General features: G+C 39.8%; 1 protein-coding gene across 3 annotated transcripts in view; it reads right to left on the bottom strand.

The window, feature by feature from the left end:
• Window positions 1–21,160, bottom strand: part of KCNT2 (potassium sodium-activated channel subfamily T member 2) — a 229,928-nt gene that overhangs the window by 22,087 nt on the left and 186,681 nt on the right. For all 3 annotated transcript variants that reach the window (XM_081946388.1, XM_081946387.1, XM_081946389.1), the window contains one exon: window positions 9,605–9,716. In XM_081946388.1, coding sequence (XP_081802514.1) covers window positions 9,605–9,716 — 112 coding nt within the window. The remainder of the gene's footprint in view (window positions 1–9,604; window positions 9,717–21,160) is intronic.

Raw genomic sequence — 21,160 nt, forward strand, 5'->3', positions numbered from 1 at the left:
AAATTGGGCGAGTTTTAATGCTTCATTAGCCTCCAATCAGTGGGTTATATCTTTAAAATGTAGTGGATTAAGAATATTAAAAAAAAAAAAGATTTGTCAGAAGAGTGAGTTTCTATCAGTTCATACAAAAATAATGTATAACATATTAATTTGTTTGGGCTGCTGTGCTGTCAAGACCATACCCACTGCTCATAACCAATAATGCAAAGAGCTCATTAGTCAGATTTATTGAAAGGAAAATATCTATCTTGGAAACTGGATATTCATACTTTCATTCTCATTTACCTGTGAGTACACTAAAGCTTTTTTAAAAAAATCATCTTGTTAACAGCCCCCTTGACAGGGTGGAAATGTTCCCCCCTACTTCCCAGTTATAGAAAGTATATACAACTGTTAGGGTTCAGCAGTATTTTGCAAATAGCTATTCCCATTCCAGGTTCCTAAAATTTCATTGCATCTGCCTTACTGTCTGAGTTTACTCTTTAAAAAAAAATAATGGCTCTTTTAACAGCTTGTTTATGATTGTTTTACATATGGAAGCCATCCAGAGTCTTATGAATGGGTTGGCACAGAAATTAGTTTCAACAATCAACTAAATCCTCATATTTATGAAAATGTATCCTAAACTGATTGCATTATAAACATTTTTTTAAAAAAATAGCGCAAAAGTTATGGTTGATTCATACATATTTGTTCATCACATTTGCTTTATGATTCCTGGATAAGTTTCTTGAACCATCACAGAGCTGAAAGTACAGGGAAATGTTTAATTTCTCTTTATTTCACTGAAGTTATTTCACATAATCAGAAGCGCATCATCAATTGTATTGTAATGAAATAATGTACTCACTGTTGTGAACTAGGCCTTAACTGTTTTAATCCTACTGAACCAATGGTGGGATTCGATTTTTTTTAACTACCGGTTCTATGGGCGTGGCTTGGTGGACATGGCTTGGTGGGCGTGGCAGGGGAAGGATACTGTAAAATCTCCATTCCCACCCAACTCCAGGGGAAGGTTACTGCTAAATCCCCATTTCCCCCCAATCAGCTGGGACTCGGGAGACAGAGAATAGATGGGGGCAGGGGCAGTCACAGGTGGTATTTACCGGTTCTCTGAACTACTCAAACTTTCCACTACCAGTTCTCCAGAACTGGTCAGAACCTGCTGAATACCACCTCTGTACTGAACACAATTGGAAAACTTGAATTCTGTATATTAGGGATACCCAACCTGTATAATTGAGATGGCCAACTTAAAGACTTGTGAACTTCAACCAAGGCTGGGGAATTTTGGGAGTTGAAGTCCATAAGTCTTAAAGTTGCCGAGGTTGGACACATCTGCTATATTGGATAATAGTCAGTTCCTCTTTTCAGTAGAAAATTAAAAATAAAATCCCTATCTTTCCTGGAATATATTCATCTTCCTAATCATACATTGAACAATGGGGGAGGGAAGTCACTTGAACTTTAATTGATATGAAGCAACCAGAAAAGTTAGAGTTTGACTTTGGGCATATGAATCCACACATTTTTCTGCTGAACAAAAGGCTCTTGCTTGATCAGTTGCCAACTGTGATTGCTTAGCTATTTCCAAAGAGAAAAACAAGGGCCGTTTACAGCTGTAGTAGCAGATGGAGTTCTCTTTCTGACTTAGGGAATTCTTGCTTCAGAAGCCCATTAAGCCACCAAGTCAATTTTCCATGTTTGGTTATACACTTTTGCTGAAGGCAACAGTTGCATTTTGGAGTGCCTTTGTGCTGCAAAAATCTACCTCAGGAATTAACAGTCAGCTACACATCATATCACACAAAGCAATTTCCTGTCAAATATTTAACTGCATTTCATTGTGTACAAGGGAATTCTGGGAAGCTTAATGAACTGCAGTTCTACCAGTGATTGCTAGCTGGAAAAGGTGGGGTGAATTAAAATACATCAATAAACACAGCCCCGAGCAAGAAAAACTGAGCTAATTTTTCAGTTTATGGGTAAGTAGAATTAGACTGTGCTTAGTAGCTTAGTGTGTATGTTTCAGTGTATGTCTTTGCTATATGTTTGTTTTGTTTACATATTTATTTCGTATGTTTCGTTGTACGCCGCCCCGAGTCCTTCGGGAGAGGGTGCGGCTAAGAAATAAATATATTATTATTTTATTATTATTCCCATTTTTAGGTTAAGAATGGGCCATCTGCTGCCCTCAACTTAATTGAAATACCTTTCACAAGCAATCAGTTCAGACATGGGCCAAGATCAGTCTCCCTCTTGGCAGTCTGTTGGAAAAGAACGGGGGGAGGGAGAGAGGGAAGGAGGCAGGGAGGAAAGAAGGAAGGAAGGAAAGAAAGAAGGGTGCGTCACCCGTACAACAATAAAGTTACATTCTTTATGCATATGCATTTCTGGCAATATGTTGTAATGAGTCATAGGAAGTATTCAATATGAGAAGATGAGCCAAATTGCATGTATTTATGCAAACACACAACCCACATATATTCTGCCTTTCAAGACATAAGGAATAGATCTATCAGAATAAGAAATTACTGAGTTTGCCACTGTGGGTGTCATAAGTATTTCTGCCAGGAGCCATGCACGTCTCAATACACTGCAGTGAAACTGTGAAGGCAAACATAGTTTCTTTTCTGGATCATGGCTCTCAAAATCTTCTGCCCTCTTCACAAACATGAGGAACTGAATAGAGTGTTATTACATTTTGGCTTGGATTTCTGTGTGGTAAAAAACCTTGAAACCCTGCACGGAAATAATAAGCAGCTTTGGAATATAAACTTTATCTAGAGATAAAATTCCTGGATTGTAGTCATGAGTATCCTTGAAAAGTAAAAGAGTGCTTTAAGAAAGGCCATTGCATTCCATCTTTTGTCCATAGCTATCAATCAATGCATTTTTTTTTAGCCAGATAGCATATGGTTTACAATTTTCAAAGAGAGGTGTTATCACTTCGGCCCACAGCCTATAGAAATCCAATAATACATAAGCTTGTATACTGATAGGAAAGTACTTAAACAGCTAAGTATAGCTCAAAATATCTTCTAACTTGAGAACTTTAAAGGAATAAATAATTTCAATGGTAATGGATGGGTAATCTCTTAAAACGTAACTAAACAACTGGAGTTATTTTCTCCATGTGTTTAAACTCGAAAGGATAAGACAAGAATGGCAAATACATTTATGGAACAACCTGATTAACATAAGAAATTTTAACGCACTCATTTCAGTGAAACAAATAAGGAAAATGCTTTTGCTTTGGGACTCACATTAACCGACAAATGTGAAATTATGCAAAATATACTTTCATTTCTCATTTCAGACAAATTTTCCCACTTCTACTCCAGGAAGAAACTGAATGGTTTAATCACTCACAGTATTGCTATTATGGGCTATTAGACCATTGACAGTTCATGAAAAATCACAGATGACCTTATCAAGGATCCAATCCTATCTTTAAAATATGCTGATATGCCAACACAGCTAATACATTTACATTCAAATTGTTGCATTAAAACTCATATCAGCACATCACATTTCTCCTAGAATTTAGCAAAACTGACAAAACTAACATCCACAAATATTAATGTACAGTAATCGGAACCATTTTTTTTGCTCACTATTAAGACATTCTTTACATTGTTTAGTTGCTATTATGTCAATATTTTAAAGTAAGCAACTTATTTCAATAATTGATTCATATAATATATGTAACAGACAGATGGCATATATCATTCACATATAATCAATTTATATATTGACCATGTTTCGGAAGAAAATCTGCCCTTTGGACATTGAATGTTTAGTAAGAATTTGATATATATTATAGATAATAGGCTTTCATCATTCCTGGTGTCCTAGCTAAGAGAAATGTGATACTTTTGAATAAAATATTTCTCCAATACAATCAGTGTAATAGCACATGAATTATTAGTTTAATCTTATTGTCACCATTTGAAAAGATAAAATCTGCATATGTGAAGCTTTCGTCAAGAAGGCTGATAGAAGTACAGAGAAACACACAGATAAATTGTGAATAAAGAGGCTAACATAATGGGCGATTATATTACACATTATATTATTATATTACATTATATTATAAAGTTACAGTCATCTTTTGTGGATGGAGAGGATTCGGGCTGGGAGATGCAGTTAAATAATTGTTTCTCCCCAGTCTAAATTAGATGAATGTCCTGGAAGTAAAATTAGCCAGTTTGAAAAATCAAAACTGTTTTGAATAAAATCCTATTTAATCCTTTTCAAAGTTGGAGTAGACCTAATCAGCTGCTATAAATAATTGTTATTTGAAGCTGTGCGTTTATAGACATTTAGGAGCAGCAGATGTATTAATTGTAAAAGGCCAGAATTTATATCAAAATCTATTTTTAGAATTTGTGTCAAAGACTGAGTGCAGTAAATAAAGCGCCCATGAAATTTATGACTGAATTTAGCCATATTTCCAATCACCTGGTATAATATACAATGTACATTAATAGTTGATTTTCCTTCTCTGAAGCCAGCCTACTCAACTTCTAAAATGTTTTCAAATGTACCATAATTATCAGCAAATAAGATTCCCAGCATAAGTTTACAAATTGTACTTAAACGGATTGATGGATAATTGGAAGGGCTAGACATGGTTTCATCCTTATGAATGGATAAAATAACAGGCAGTATCTTTTCAAGAAGACACACTGTTTTATTCATTTATATCTAAAACTGAGCCTGAATAGCAATTGTTTCTTTTATTCAGCTCAGATGCTATAAGTTCCCCGCCTGGAAATTTGCCATTTTCATTTGGGATATCATTTTGAAGAATCCATTTAAGCAACACATCCAACATTATCTCAGGAACAGCACAGAATTCTATTTGAGACTATTTAAAGGTATCTTTCTCAAACACCAGCTTCGATATGACAATCTATTCTTGTTTTGTTCTTACTAATGCTTTACACTATCTTTTAAATGAAACAGATCAACTTGTATGGATGGACAATTATTAAATCTGTATACTTTGATTTTCCAAAAGTGCTTTTTTTGGTTAGTACACATTTTCCTAGCAAATCAGTGCTTGGATTTTAAATGATTCAATTTCATTACTAAGAAGATGCTTTTGTATATTTCGCAACAATTTATTACAGCTACTTCAGTGGGTTTAAAGTTGTTAAAAAAGACTGAAACAAGAATCTCATTTATATTCAGTATATCTAAGTGTCCCTTATTTATCTCTTTCTGTTATTTCCATATTCATATTGGATTAATTATACAGCTCCATTTTTGAAGTAGATATGTAATTCACTGGTATTTAACCTTAATATTATAGTAGTATATGGTTTCTGTTAACTCTATGCACCATTCTTAGTTACAATGATTATGTCACTAAACTTTTGACTCAGTAAACATAATTATATATTATAATAGTTTCCTGACTAGACTAGATTTATACAGAGGTGGTATTCAGCAGGTTCTGACCAGTTCTGGAGAACAGGTAGTGGAAATTTTGAGTAGTTTGAAGAACTAGTAAATACATGGGGGCCCCGCCCCCATCTATTCTCTGACTCACGAGCTCCAGCTGATCGGGAGGAAATGGGGATTTTGCAGTAACCTTCCCCTGGAGTGGGGAGGGAATGGAGATTTTATAGTATCCTTCCCCTGCCATGCCCATCAAGCCACCCCACCAAGCCATGCCACTCCCATCAAGCCACGCCCACAGAAACGGTAGTAAAAAAAAATTGAATCGCACCACTGATCCTTTACCTTTAATTTGTTGATTCATCAAATCCCAATACATCATTATACAAAGAGATGGAAATAGCTGAAGAAAAAGGTCATTGAAGTCACTTGGTACAATACACAATGCTTTATACAATGGAACTCCAATAACACCAGTATATTGATTACTAATTTGGTATTAATCTGTTTATAATTTCTGCTACCTGGACACTCTAATTAACTTTTATTATGGAGACTCATAACTTCATAGATGTAAAAATATCTGGATCTCCCAAGTTCTGACATATTCACGGAGATAAGCAAACAAGAAACTTAATTATTATTTTCTAACATTTATAGCTAAAGTCTGTTTTTTTCCCATTAGTAAATTGGTCTAGCTTATTAGCTAAGTGTACAATATCACTAATTAATAAGAGCTGATCCCAGGGTTATTTTTTTAACAGTACTACTATTTATTTATTGTTCATATTTATATAGCTGCCAATATCACAAACAAATGACTCTGAGCAGCATACAACAAAGCTGAAAAAACTGAATATTTGCAAACGATATTATTACTATTATTAAAAGCTCTAAAATTATAGAAAGCATAAAGCTAAAAGGGAATAATTAGTATGCAAAGAACAGATATTAACAACAGTGGAGCGACCTCAATATTTCCTTGAGGTTTCCCAGGTCTGATGGCAGAACCCGGTCTTGAAGGATGAAACCAGCCTCATTTTGGAGGCGTGAATCAATGTTCCCTCTAATTTTTTTTCAGTGTGAGCAGAAAAGTATAGTGTTTGAGCGGCACATTTTCATGCCTGAGCATCACCTGAATTTTTTTCACAGATGTCACCTAAGACAACAACGAAATCAGTATTATTTGAAACTCAACGTTACGCTTATTCAAGGTACCCGCTTAATTAAAAGTGTTATATAATATCAGTATCACTTAACAACGCTCCTGCTTAGCAACCAAAATGTTGGTTCAGAAACTCTGCCATTTGAAGCATACAGGTCTTAAAGCTGTCAAGTTACAAGACCTTTGCACCCCTAACCCTTTAGGGAAAAAAAACCCAGGGGTGTTCAAACTTGACAGCTTTTAAGACTTGTGGACTTTCAACTCCCAGAATTCATCAAGTCATGTTGCTCTTTCACTTCGGCGCCGCTCTGACTATCTCCGTCCAGACCTGGCAGCTGCGGCAACGTCATCAGCCTGGATCTGCTCCATCTTTGGTTTTTTCACCGGGGGCAGGGCCGCTGCTGAAGATGCCAACAAGCGCCCGCCGCCACAAGAATAACTGCTGTTGCCTCCTCTTCCAACAGCATCACCGCATTTGCTGCCCGGCGCTGCGGCTGAGGTGAAGCCGTCAAAGCTCCCCCCGGTGCCCCCGCCTGTGGCAGCAGTGGCGGTGCCTCCCCCTCTGCTCGGAGCACCTGAGCTGGGCCCCAAGTTATCCCTGCCGCTGCCTCCTCCACCACCATGCTTTTGAGGAGCCATGAAGCCCTATTTTTCCTGCTCCCTCCACCGCCTTCCTACTGGCTCCCGCGATGGCGCCACCATCAGGTTCCTCCTCACCACCTCACCTTTGCCAGGGCTCCGGCGCCCTTTTCCCCTCCCGCGGTTGGTTCTCACCTGCCATACAGCTCCCGCCCCACAGGAAAAAAAGGCCTCATGGCTCCTCAAAAGCACAAAGGCAGAGGAGGAGGCAGAAGGGGTAATGTGGGGCCCAGCTCAGGTGCTCCGAGTGGAGGGAGAGGCACCGCCGTGGCTGCCATGGGTGGGGGCACTGACACATGCTTTGGTGGCTTCACCTCAGCCACAGCGCCGGGCGGCAAATCCAGCAGTGCTGCTGGAGGAGGAGGAGGAGGAGGAGGAGGAGGAGGAGGAGGAGGAGGAGGAGGCAGCAGTTATTCCGGTGGTGGCGGGGGCTTTGGCGGCTTCACCTCAAACTATGGAAACTACCGTCAGTTGCCCCAAGCTCATCAAAGCAAGTCTGTGGAGGTCCTTTGCAGGAGGCCAGTTCTAGCCACCTGCAAAGGACGTCCCCGCGCTTGCTTTGCTGAATATGGGGCGACTGACGGTAGTTTGAGTGGTGCAGCTGGCCCCTAGGAGGTCCTAGGAGACCGGCCGTGCCATGTAAGCTCCTGCTGCCATCCCCATCCCCGCGCCCGTGCTAACCCTAACCAGGACAGAAAATCTGAGGCCCCTCAACTTCCGGAGCCTGTGACATTATAAATCACTGCGTGGCAGTTGGAAACTGCTGCACGGTGCTTTCTTGTTACGTGTGTGGCCGCGCAGCCACGCACCTTAGAGGGAACATTGGCATGAATAGGAGGAAGGATGGAGTATAATCCATAAAGCAGATGCCCAAACAGAGAACAGTCACCACCTAGGACACTTCAGGCATAGCACTACAGTTGGTGACATACCCTGTCTGCTGGATCTGGTGGGATGGCAGATGTAATCGGGAGAGACAGTCCCTCAAATAACCTAGTCCCATGCCATGTAGGGCTTTAAAGGTCAAAACTAGCACTCTTGAATTGGACTGGAAACTGATTGGTAACCAATTTAGCTCACAGAGCAGAGGTAGTATATATAATATGTCCATCTAGAAATTTTCTGTGCTGCTGTATTCTGCACCAGCTGAAGCTTCCAGATACCCTCCAAGGGCAGCCTTCTATCTATGTGGTGACAATACCACATAACTTAGAAGGAAAATTACTATAATCAACTTAGCTAATATAGGTGGAATTTGAAAGATTAGTTTTAGTTCCTACAACTACAAAATTATGCTCAATTGTATTTCCATCCAATAAGATTAATTTCTTAAAGGTCTAATTCTAGCACTGTATAGAATGTGTGCATCATTTCCTTTCCAGTATAAGGGAAGAATTTCTGCCTAGGGAAGTGTACTGTACTACTGGCTTCTGCTGATTACAAACAGTATCCTTTCTTGTTAAGTAGCCACTTTGTCATAGTTAGCACCATATGCTAATTTTGCTACTTAAATCCTTGAACTACTGAATTTAAAATCATAATAAGAGTTGTGTCCTGTTAGTGTTATTTTTAGTAAACCTCAGTATTACTTGTTTCATTTGCAACATTTAGGCTGTACTATTAAAATAATTAATTCTGCAAATTTTGTAGATTCTTTTCACTTGCTTGTTGAAAGGGACATGCACTTTTTATGTATGTAGATGGTACTCATTGCCTCCACAAAGATTTCTACCAGGGCTCAAACCAGAATCATGTTATATCTCTCCCGATTATTTGCAGTATAAGGATTTATCTTTTTTATCATGATTTAAAACAAATACAACAATGGATAATTTCAGCTGATCTTTCTTTTTTGCTAGCTGTTTGACATTGACAATTGCTGTAATTGCTGTTGAAAAGTATTGCTCCACCATTTATTTTGACTATTTCAGTTTTAGTTTAGTTATGCTTACTGACTCTCATTTGCAGTGGGCATGATATTCTGTGTATTCAAAATGGCAGAATTAATACTTGATAACTCAGCATGATGATGGGGATTAAAAGGTTCTCAGAAAATAGCAGATAGTTTTTACTAAACCCAGTAGAGAATCCTGCACACATAACACCATGACAAGATTAACCTATTTTCTTATAATTTCATCTTTGGGTAAGAAATTGTTACAGACTCATTCTCAGCCACTTTTCTTTGGTTTCCCATCTATAATTTTACTACTTGATCCAGCACTCCCTTGAATCATATTCTATAGATATTTCACAATTTTATCAATAGTTTTAATGATTAAGCATAGAACATTTTGAATTATCAGTTTCCAGAGCAAATTAAAAAAGATAACTACATTCGAGAATCAATAAATTACATATATTTATTACAATGCAATGAAGTTTTCTTACCTTTTCCAATTTTGATAGAGCAAGAGAATAACAGTCTTTGGCCCTGAACTGCATGAATCTCATGTTGGCAGGATGAGTTAATTCAGTAATTATGCTCAAATTGGAGAACAACCTAAATGGTTTTCCAAGGAGATAATATAGTTATTCTTCTAATAATATCAGGTGGGTAAATATAATACAAATTAATTCAATTACTCCAAAAATATAATTACTTGCAAGGAAATGCTACCTACAAAAAAGAAAGAAAGAAAAAAGAACACAGAGTGAAAATAAGAAAGGAAAGAAAGAAAAATAGGAAAAAAAATTCAATACAAGGATATATTAGTAAGTGGATAAGGATGTTTCAAAAGTTCTACAATTAGTGCATAATTTTTTAAAAAAATCTCTGAACTCTGAACTGAATGATAATGTCTCCGTTATTTAGTTATTTGAATGTCTGTCTATCATCTATCTATCTATCTATCTATCTATCTATCTATCTATCATCTATCTATCTATCTATCTATCTATCTATCTATCTATCTATCTATCTATCTATCTATCTATCATCTATCTATCTATCTAATGTTTTTAGATGTCCAAGGCACAATATTCAAAAAGATTCTTCTGCCTCATGGTATTTCCAGTCCTTATTACTAGATCCGCCTATTCTGAAATTATGAGCAGTTGTACACGATCTATAAAACATTTTATACCAGTTTTCTAAGTATAAGTGTAAATTGTAAGGTATGTTCCACAGTTTTTCTCTTTATTGTATTTGCAACCAATTTATCATCCAATTTTTTTGATTTGTTCTATCTCTCTGTCACATGCCTGCGATCCTGTATGAGTATTTCAAATTCTGTCATTATTTTTCTAAGTCCTCCTGAAAATGCCACCTGTTGGTGGAAGCTAATTAATTTGTATAATGGGATAGGTGTCCTGCAGAGATTCAGAGGAACCATTCCCTTAAGTAAAAAAACATAACATGTATTAACAGTTTAATACGACTGATAAATACTTTATTAGTAATTGCTGAAACAATGATGAATAATTTGTTTCCAGTAACTGCAAATAACAATGAAAATACGGCGGAACTAATATACATATTAAGTTAGGGTTAGGGTTATAAAATACTTTTACCAATATATTGCATTATAACTGTGTTGAGAATTTAACTTGCAACTATGCATTTTGAAAACATTAGCCTTCTAGGCAAGAATCAATCAGCACTTTGCATTAACTTTCATTGAGAGGTTTTGTTCATTATCTAAGGAGATATTTAAAAAGTATTTGTATCAAAGTTCAGATGACACTCGGTCTTTGGGATAATATTCTTAATCCTTATGTATAGGAGATGAAAATAAGGGTTTGTAACAAGGAAGATGTTGTGATAATAAGGAAAAATTAATTTGCTTAAAGAAATGCATATTCAGATCCTTGTATTCTATTTTACATTTCGTCTGCTCCCCAAAGGGAATACATATTCCCCAAATATATATTGGGGAATATATATTCCCTAAATGGAATATAATTACTCATGGAAATTAGAATTCGCTCCCTAAATAGTAACATCTTCTTCACAGAACAAGAGGTTTATAATAGCACGAGGATACTGAAAGAGAATTCAACATTTCTAAAAAGATACATTTGCTTTTTTCTTGAAGAAGCATGGAGTTGGAGTGTCTAAAATAAAGCCTTTTCTTGAAAGCGAAATGCTAACCGAGATGATCACAAGAGAACTGGAATTATGAAAATTTGCTGTTTAGGTTCCCAGGTCGTGTTATAGTACTTAGCCACTATTCTTGAAGCAGAGGACAAGTTTCCATGTTTGTGATTGTTGCCTTGACATGATAACTGATTGACATTCTTAATATGGGCACTGAAAGCCCAACATAGTAAAAGAAAGAAAGAAAGAAATAACCCAGGCATTCAATGCAGCATTCTTAAAACACAAATCATATTTGTGTGATTATTAACTCTAACAGTGATAATAATGCCACCTGCATTTTGTTTCTGTAAAAAAATCAAAGCTATAAAATAAAGCTAACTAGTCTCTACCACACAATTGTAACTCAGTACAATTGTAATAAATAACCTGTAGTTTATTAGCCAAGACTGCACTCTTGTGGATTTTAAAAGTAGAAAATGGATAGCTCATATATAAAAGAGCAAGAAAAGTAAGTATCAGATCATCTGCCTCATTACAGATATTTTTGTAGAAGCACATGGCTAATAAGTTTGAAAATGGGAATAGAATGGAATTATGTACATACTTTCAAGTAAATTTGCTGGACCCAAACATATTTCAAAATACAATGTAACATGTGAATTGTAATTTTACCAAATTGTTATGCCTTGGTGCTGTGAATCTAGTTAGGTGCCCTGTTAGTTAATTTTGATTCCTGCTGATTATCTTAATTTATTTAATCACAGTTATATGGTTTGCAAAACAAAATTCAATGTTTGGGCAGCACACAATCAAATCTTGAACTATTTTTAGTCATAGTTTCTAGCTCTTACAGTTTCTGTAATCTCTTTGATCCCATTCATCCTTACTGATTTCAATCACGTCTTCTAATTCTAATTTCCTAATTGTGTGTGTGTGTGAGAGAGGGGGGGAGGGAGCGGAGAGAGAGAGAGAGTGTGAGAGAGAACTGGAGCCAAATGCCCAATAAATGTATATAAAGAAATAAAATATATAATGATCTACTTGTACTATATGCTAAAAGTAAATGGGTTTCTGCATTCTGATAATTATTTCAAGGAAGAAGTCACCCTTAATGTGATCTCAGATGTATTGATTGTTCTCCAATCCATGTTTCTCTCACTATCTCAAAATCCATAATAGTTTATTTCTCTCACTCTTTCACAGCTCTGCCTCACAACTGGAAAGGCAATTTATTGAATTGCTTAGAACTTTGTTATGAATGAAATTCTCTCATTCTTCATGACATTTAAATTTGTCATCTTTAGAATTAATTTCCTTTTTTTAATGTGTATTCTTCCATTTCAGTTCTTCTTCCAGAGGCCTGGAAGTTTGAGGATTCTGTGCAGTATCCTAGCTATTACTAGCACTTTACTTTTCTGGATAGAGAGATCTCATGTTGTTCTTGGGATCTGATGGAGTCACTCTCTCAGTTTAGGAATCACAGCCGCAGATTTTCCTACTCGCCACACTGACATCATTATGAGATTATCCTACATCTTACTTTAATTATATTGTTATGTTTTAGACTCGGAGACGTGGCTCCGTCTCCGAGGCTTGCCATTGGTCGAGGCGCGCACGTGGCAAGAGTGGGAAAGTCACCATGCTCTGATTGGCTAACCGTGGGACTGTCTGCATATAAATTGCTGTCAAGCAGGAACTGTTCAAGCTCACTGGTTCTGGAGTTGCTGTTGTGTTAGCTGTTCTAATAAAGCGTTATCCGAGTCCTGCCTTGCCTCAGTCATTGCCACCCCTTCAAATTTAATACTGGTGACAAAGGTGGGAAGTTCTGAGGCATAGGAAGAGCTGTATCACGTAAGAAAGGTTTTTTTTATTAACACAAGGCTTCCGGCTAATCGCTGAGGCAATCTCCTCAGAACGTGTCTTCCTCAGAAGGGCCACTTTGAACAATTTTGCACCGTATGCGCCAGGGTTAGAGTCCTGGGAGGCGTACATTGACCATTTCGAATGCTTCCTCGAGGCAAACCTTCTGGCTAACTTGCCTAGTGAGGGAAAGAGAGCCCAATTCCTGAATGTTTATGGGTGCGAGATGTTCGGAACAGCCAGGGCTTTGGCCGCCCCGCAACCAGTCCAGTCCCTTTTATGGGAGACTTTGTGGGCAAGACTGCAGAACCATTATGACCTAGTCTCGCATAGCTAGGCGCTATGCATTCCAACAAAGGCTTCAGAAGGAGGGGGAGTCAGTGAATCAGTATGTAGATGCCCTCAGGGCTGCGGCATTGCACTGCGATTTTCCTAATCTAGATGATTCCCTACTTCAGCAGTTCGTGTGCGGGTTGACCGATTTGAGGTTGCGTCACCGTTTGTTGGCCCGTTCTGAGCTCAGCCTGCAAGCAACGTTAGATGAGGCTCGTGCCTCTGAGATATCCAACGAGTCCTCTGCTAAGATTGAAAGGGGTCAAGCCGCGGCACCCCCTGCATTACCATCTACTAAGACTGTGCTATTCATCATGGGGAGGTGGACGAACATTCTTTGTCCGAAACCGATAAGGCTGGCCTTGACCACCTCAAAACAACAGGCGGCGGTGCAGGGCATTCACAAAAGAAATTACCTCAGAGCCACGCCCATGCCTGGTGTCGTTTCAAATCAGCTATTTGCCGCAAGTGTGGAAAAAAAGGACACCTGGCTAAGGTGAGCTGCGCACCATCTTCTCCTTAAGGTCAACCAGCTGACCGTTCATCTTATTGCAAGCCAAAGTTACGGTCTTACCACACCTCAGAGGACTGTTTTGCAATTTTTCGTGAATAGTGGCAGGCCGTTCTGCTGACCAGCCAGACCAACGTGACATCAGGCAATAAGATTTATCTCAGTGTCCAACTTGAGGGCAAGCCCTGTCGCTTGGAGGTGGACATTGGCTCTTCAAAGTCTATTGTATCCTGGTCTACTATCAAGCATCTGGTGCCTTCCCTAGCCAAGAAGAGCCTGTCACCTTGTTTTATTAAGTTGCGGGACTATCAGGGGGACTATATTCCAGTAGTAGGCAGTGGCCGGTTCCAAGTGGTCACTCCGAGTTTTAAGGGCAGGCTTCTCCTCATCATCATCCAGGGCAACCTCCCCAGTCTACTGGGCCTGGACTGGTTCGATGCCCTGGGCCTCAGCGTCGCTGGGGTGCATGCAACTACGGGCCTTGATGAGTTTGAAGGCCTGATAAAGGAGTTTGCTGCGGTTTTTAATGGGTCGTTAGGTAATTATAAGGGAACTCCCATTAGTTTTAATCTGGACCCTCAGATCGCTCCCATCCGTCTCAAGCCCAGGAGTGTCCCCCTGGCCCTGCATCCAAAAGTGGAGGCTGAACTGGACAAGTTGATTGCCCAAGGGGTGTTAGAGCCCGTGGATTATTCCAAATGGAAGACCCCCATCGTGATTCCTTTTAAATCCAATGGTTAAAGCGATTGCTCCACGGCATCTCGGAAGTTGTCCCATGCTTTGACGATGTGCTTATTTCTGCCAGAAACAGCACTGAACTCATGGCGAGGTTGCATTCCATTTTGTCAAAGTTCCAGGAGGTGGGGTTAAAGCTTAAGCCTTCTAAGTGTCATATAGGGGTAACTGAAGTGGAATTTTTGGGGTATCTGATTGATGCCAAGGGCATCCATCCTACCACCTCCAAGATAGCAGCCATTAAGCAGTCTCCTGTACCAACCAATAAGGCCCAATTGCAAGCTTTCCTTGGCCTACTAAATTTCTACTCCATGTTTTTGCCCCATAAAGCCTCTGTAGCGGAGCCCCTACATCTGCTCCTCGATAGCAGGCTACGTGGATGTGGGGTCATAAGGAGGCAGCCACTTTTGGGGCTGTAGAGGAGCTTTTAACATACAATGCTGTCCTTGTTCAGTATTGCAACAACCTTCCCCTGACGCACACATGTGACACGTCACCATTTGGGGTGGGTGCTGTCCTGAGCCACAAGCTCCTAAATGGGTCTGAGGTGCCTCTGGCATACTTTTCAAGGACTTTGTCCCCTCTGGAATGAAATTATAGTCAATTAGATAAGGAGGCATTAGCAGCGGTAGCTGGAATTAAACAATTCCATAACTACCTCTACAGACGTTTCTTTGAGTTAGTGACAGACCTTAAGCCTTTATTGGGTTTATTGGCAGGTGATAGACAAACTCCTTCAATCTTATCGTCCCGCATGTCCCATCGGGCCATATTCCTCGCTGCATACAATTGTAAGCTAATCTACTGGCCCGGGAAACAGGTGGGGCATGCGGATGCCCTAAGCCGTTGCCCCCTGCCAGTGACCGAGGCTGACCCGGATCCTGACCTTCTGGTTTTACTGATTGAGGACCTCCCGGTTCCCTTAACAGCCACAGATGTTGCCACCCATTCGGCTAGGGATGCTACTCTGGCTTAGGTTTTAGATTGGGTAAAGAGGGGTTGGCCACAGACGCAGCTTACCTCGGAGTTCCTGCCATTTAAACACAGGCAGCATGAACTGTCGGTACAAGGAGGGTGCCTACTGTGGGGCCATAGGGTGGTCGTTCCTTCTCAACTTCGAGAACCTATCCTCTGCGCGAGAGGCACCCTGGGATAGTAAGGATGAAGGCCCTGGGCCAGAGCTACGTTTGGTGGCCTCCTCTAGATCAGGATATTGCACATTGGGTGGCTAGGTGGCAGGACTGTCAGCAGTCCAGGCCAGCTCCCCCAATGGCACAACCTAGGAAGTGGGAGGACCCCAAGACTCTCTGGGCTAGGATCTATTTGGATTTTGCAGGGCCGTTCCACGGACAGATGTTCCTGGTAGTGGTTGATGCATATTCAAAGTGGGTGGAAGTTGTCCTAATGCCATCGACAACTACCAGAGCTCTGATTAAGGCACTGCGAAAGATGTTCACAACTCATGGGTGCCCAGACGTATTGGTATCTGATAACGGGGTCCAGTTGACATCTGTGTCTTTTCAGATGTTCTTAGCGGGACATGACATCTGCTACGTCTTGGTGGACCCTTACCATCCCTCCAGCAATGGCATGGCAGAGCAGACGGTGCGATCTGTTAAGGAGTCTCTAGCTAGGCTATGTCCAGGGGATTGGCAGGCCCGAATTGACAGATATCTTTAGTACAGCACACAGTCTCATGTCCCCTAACTAACCTCAACCCTGCAGAGTTGTTAATGGGCCGCTGCCTCCAGACTAACCTTAATTGACTTCACCCCAGCTACTGCAATGACAAACCTATAGACAATAATGACCACGCCAGGGGTTTTGAAATGGGGGATCTGGTTTTCGCGCGGAACTATGGGGGTGAGCTGAGGTGGTTACCGGGGCGCATTCTGCAATCAACGGGTCCCTGCTCTTACACGGTTGGCCTAGGCAATGGGCGCATTTGGCACCTCCACATTGATCAGCTGCGACCACAGATGGCCTCGACGCAGACGCCAGCTGATCTGTTCCCAGTTAGTCTTATAGACCCCCCATTTGCTCTGGACACCTCCGCAGAAACGCCGCATTGCCTGACCCGGCAGTCTATCGTTCCGGCACCAGACTTACCTGGGCAATCAAAGTTGCATCCAAAGAGTTAGCACAGTTGCAGGCAGTTCCCCTGGAGAAGCCTCTTCCTTCTCCTGCGTCAGTTCCAGCTGAGCCAAGAAGATCGGACCGCCTGAGCAGGCGGCCTGCATATTTGGAGGATTACGCATGCACCTGACTGGTGGAGAGGGGTGTTATGACATAGCCTCGGAGACGTGGCTCCGTCTCCGAGGCTCGCCATTGGTCAAGGCGCACGCATGGCAAGAGTGAGAAAGTCACCATGCTCTGATTGGCTAACCGTGGGACTACCTGCATATAAATTGCTGTCAAGCGGGAACTGTTCAAGCTCACTGGTTCTGGAGTTGCTGTTGTGTTAGCTGTTCTAGTAAAGCCTTGTTATCTGAGTCCTGTCTTGCCTCAGTCACCCCTTCGAATTTAATAACATAGTTTATTTTAATTAAACTGACAACAATTAATGCCAAGCCAGAATAAATAAACAGCTCAAAGTATAGGAAATTTGCAGCAGCAGACTTTAAAATAACACTTCAAAAAAACCAATGATGCATATTAAATTATTTTGACATATAGATAAGTTTGCCAATAGATGATTTCTAAGCTATTAAAAAGTGGCTATTTAAACAGAGCATTTTAGCATTCAATTCTGTAAAACTATTTGCATATTAAAGTTCCATGTTCCTAAACCTTTGATGTTGGCTAGATCCTTCAGCACCAAAATTGCTAATATTTGTTTTTCTAATAGTGTGTGAACTATATCTACTATGTCAAACTTGAATTGAAATTTTTAGTTTTTAATTGTTTCTTTTCTTTGTACAAAGAAAATCTCTACATCTTTCTATATTTTGTTTAGTTGCCAGTACATGTAGAAAGTCTGCCATCTAGTGGTTGTATGCTATACTTAAAACAGGAATTATCCAAACTCGTACAATTTCCATTACACGCCTGAAAATGTTTTTACATTAAGGATATGTAATTTTTATTAGCTACTCAAGTACCTTTTCTGAATTGTGAAAGTAAGCTTTAAATTACATTTTTACAGTATCTGTAGGATATTTCTCTAGTGATGTGAAAATTAGTGTTAAATTAAGAAGAAGAAAAGAGTATTGAACTGAGAATAACTGCAAATAAACTGCTAAAAGGCATTTTTTTCCCTTTGGGTAGAGGTGAAGTAATTATGGACACTATAACATGAAAGCAAACATTTTTACCTCTATTAACATTCAGATTCTGTGATGTGTTTTTATCACTATTAATATTTCAAGTTACAGATGAAGAGACTAGGCTTAAGTCATGCCCAATATATTTGGCTATTTTGGGGAACAGAATCTTTTCTCTATTTTTTTTTAAATCAAAGAATCTGAAGACAATTTTGCTGGATGCTTAGAGACTGTGCAAATAAAGTAGGTGGAAGTAAATGCTTATGGAGAAAGCAGCCCCCAGATGAAAGGCCTTATTTATAAGTATGTAGGACATTTTTATAGAAAAAAGAAGTAAAAAAGATGCACATGCTAGTGAACTAGAGAAGACCTGGGCATTTTACAGATCACACACCACATCCGGCCTGTGAGCAGTCCCAGTCTGATCTACAGGGTTGGCAGTGTTGGGGCATCAGTGGGGTGATATTGATGGAGCGGGAGGGAGTATCAGCAGAGTAGGGGGCAATGTTGGTGGAGGGTGGGGTGTCAGTGCAGTTAGCAGCAGAGGGTGGGCTGGCGGCAGCAGTGACCCTCCACCACAGTTCTGGCTTCTCGTGTGGTCTCTTGTAAAAATTAACTAGAGCCTGCACCACACAAACAGACATAGAAAAGTTGTGAAGACAATTCAGATTCTTCCGTAGAAGAGACTGCTACTGTAGTCAAGTTAGGTATCCACCCTATGTCTATGGTTAAACCAAAGAAGAATGTAGACCAGCTGTAGGCACAGATAAAATTAGGCCAATACCATTAGAGAAATGTTGAAGCAACAGCAACAGCAAGAGGAAAGATTCCGATTAATTTTAAAAAAAGGAAAGATGAGCAGTTTTGGAGGGAGATATTTTAAAAAATCAGATAATGGTGGCAGCAATAATCCCTAACTTAACTCAGGGTAACTCAGGAAGAAAAAAGACGCATATGCCACTGAATTTTTATAGGTAAAAAAATAGGCAAACTCCACCCCAGATAGATGATGAATGTTAATCAGGCTCAGGCAGAGTTGATTTCCTAATCTGCTACACCTAGGGTGGTTAGTATGAAGCCCAACTGAAATACTCCAGGTAATGCATTTCCTCCAAGGCACATGCAGCGACAGCCCAACCACCTTCTTTGGAAGCAAAAAGAAGCCGGATGATTGTTTGAGTCTAGCAACAGCTTCTTGGAAGAGAAAGGATAACACTATTTCCTATAAGGCCAGCCAAACCACTCCCTCCCTCCCTCAAGGAAGTTAACGCCATTGCATAGACCCAACCATACTGGAAGAGGGTTGTAAGTTGCTTGATTGACCTTAACAAGCAACTTATGCCCTCCAAAACTGCTCTTGGGGAAAATGTACTGATATAGATGGCAAATGTATAGTCTGAAAGACCTGGTGCATTTCTTTGTGAATTTCAGGCTCAAACTATCCTCTACAAATGATCATGCAGCTCAATTCTCCCAAACAAGTAATGTCCCCCTAAAACAAAGTGACTGGGTAATTATCTTGGATATGGTAAGAGTGAAAAAATAGCTAAATGTCACCTCTCTTATTCCTTTTTTTAAACAATCTCTTAATTCGGGGTAGAGTTAGCAATTGGATGGAGCTGGCCGAATGCCCTTCCTGATGTCACATGGAGTTATTTTTTGCACCTAGGAGAGAAACATCTGCTGCTACCTAGGATTGAACTCTCAACCTTCCAAGTGGGAGGCGAGTGTCATCACTACTAGGCCACCACACTGCTCATGCCACCTTTCTTACTATCATGTTGTAATCCTGAATATGGACCCTCACATGTTCTTAGACAGATGTAGTCTTTGTCATTCTCCAAAGGTGCTCTAAAGTTCTGCAAAAGTACTCTAGAACCAAGGAGTATCCTGGAATCTTATTCCCTTAGAGTCCCCCCACCACGTGTTTGATACTTAATCTTGTGACTCCCTCTTGTGTACAGGAGATATGTTGTGTATTTTCTGAAATATTTGGCCTGAGGTTCATATATTGAAATAATAAGTATATCTCAACAAAGCATATCCTTTGTATGCAAACCTAGTCACCTCCCAGCCTCACACTCTTTTTTGTCCCTCTCGTCTCTCCCCACCCCACCCCTCCTCTAAAGACACTATGTATGAATCTCAGAGGTTTGTTATGTTATGATGATTGTACTTCAAGGTCAAAATCATTTCTATGTATGGAAGTTCAGGTATTAAATACAAATGACTGTCAGTGGCTAAGAGGCTGAGCTTGCCAATCAAGAAAGGTCAGCAATTTGGCGGTTCGAATCTCTAGTATAGGTCTCCTGCGTGAGCAGGGGGTTGGACTAGATGACCTCCAAGGTCCCTTCTAACTCTGTTACTGTTAAGTTGCAATCATCATAACATAACAAACATATGAGATTTATATATATAGCATTTTTGGAATAGGCTTTAAATAGGTCTCCAAGTACCTGATGATTTTGATGGCCAAAATATTACTGGAGCAATGGTTAATAAAAAAATAAAACTACTTCTGTCACAAAATAAGGTCTAAAACAGTCTGAACTGAAATATGTTCAGCTCTTACTAATTCATTGTCCTCAGTGCCTCAAAATACCAAGGAGATGTCTGAAGCTTAATTTGGGAATGATTATTTACACAACTTGAATGATCTCTCTTCAGAAACTATTAAGTAACAAGAGATAGAACATCTGAATCAATTTGTTACATAATTTCCTTACCTACGCTAAATTGTATGCCTGCTTTTATACAAGGTTTGTACAAACTTAATAGAATGATCCAAACAAGAAATTAAAAAAAACACACACACTGTTTACAGAGCACAATTCCCTTTCCTTTTTCAGTCCTTTATGTGCTAAAATTGATCTGGCAAGCATGTCCAGCTGCAAAAAAGACCTTAGTTAAAAAAATGTGGAAGCCTTCTATAATTCTAGCAGCAACTTAAAATGAAACTATGAAGAATATTATCATTCCCAAAAACATTTCCAGAGTAAGATCGTGGAATAGAAACATTCCCCTCAATTCTATTTGCATTGCTGGTTCTTCGTAAGACAATAACTATCATGGAAAATATCTGTATGAAATAATATTGTCTGTCCAGGAACTCTTTGGTAACCCTTTTGTTAACCAGAACAACTGATATATGGTGGGTCTTTAGTATAATGTTTTTTAGAGTCTTCAGCCTTTTGGCAATTTGT

This window comes from Natrix helvetica (genome assembly GCF_964273705.1).
Source record: "Natrix helvetica genome assembly, chromosome: 3".
Lineage (NCBI taxonomy): Eukaryota > Metazoa > Chordata > Lepidosauria > Squamata > Natricidae > Natrix > Natrix helvetica.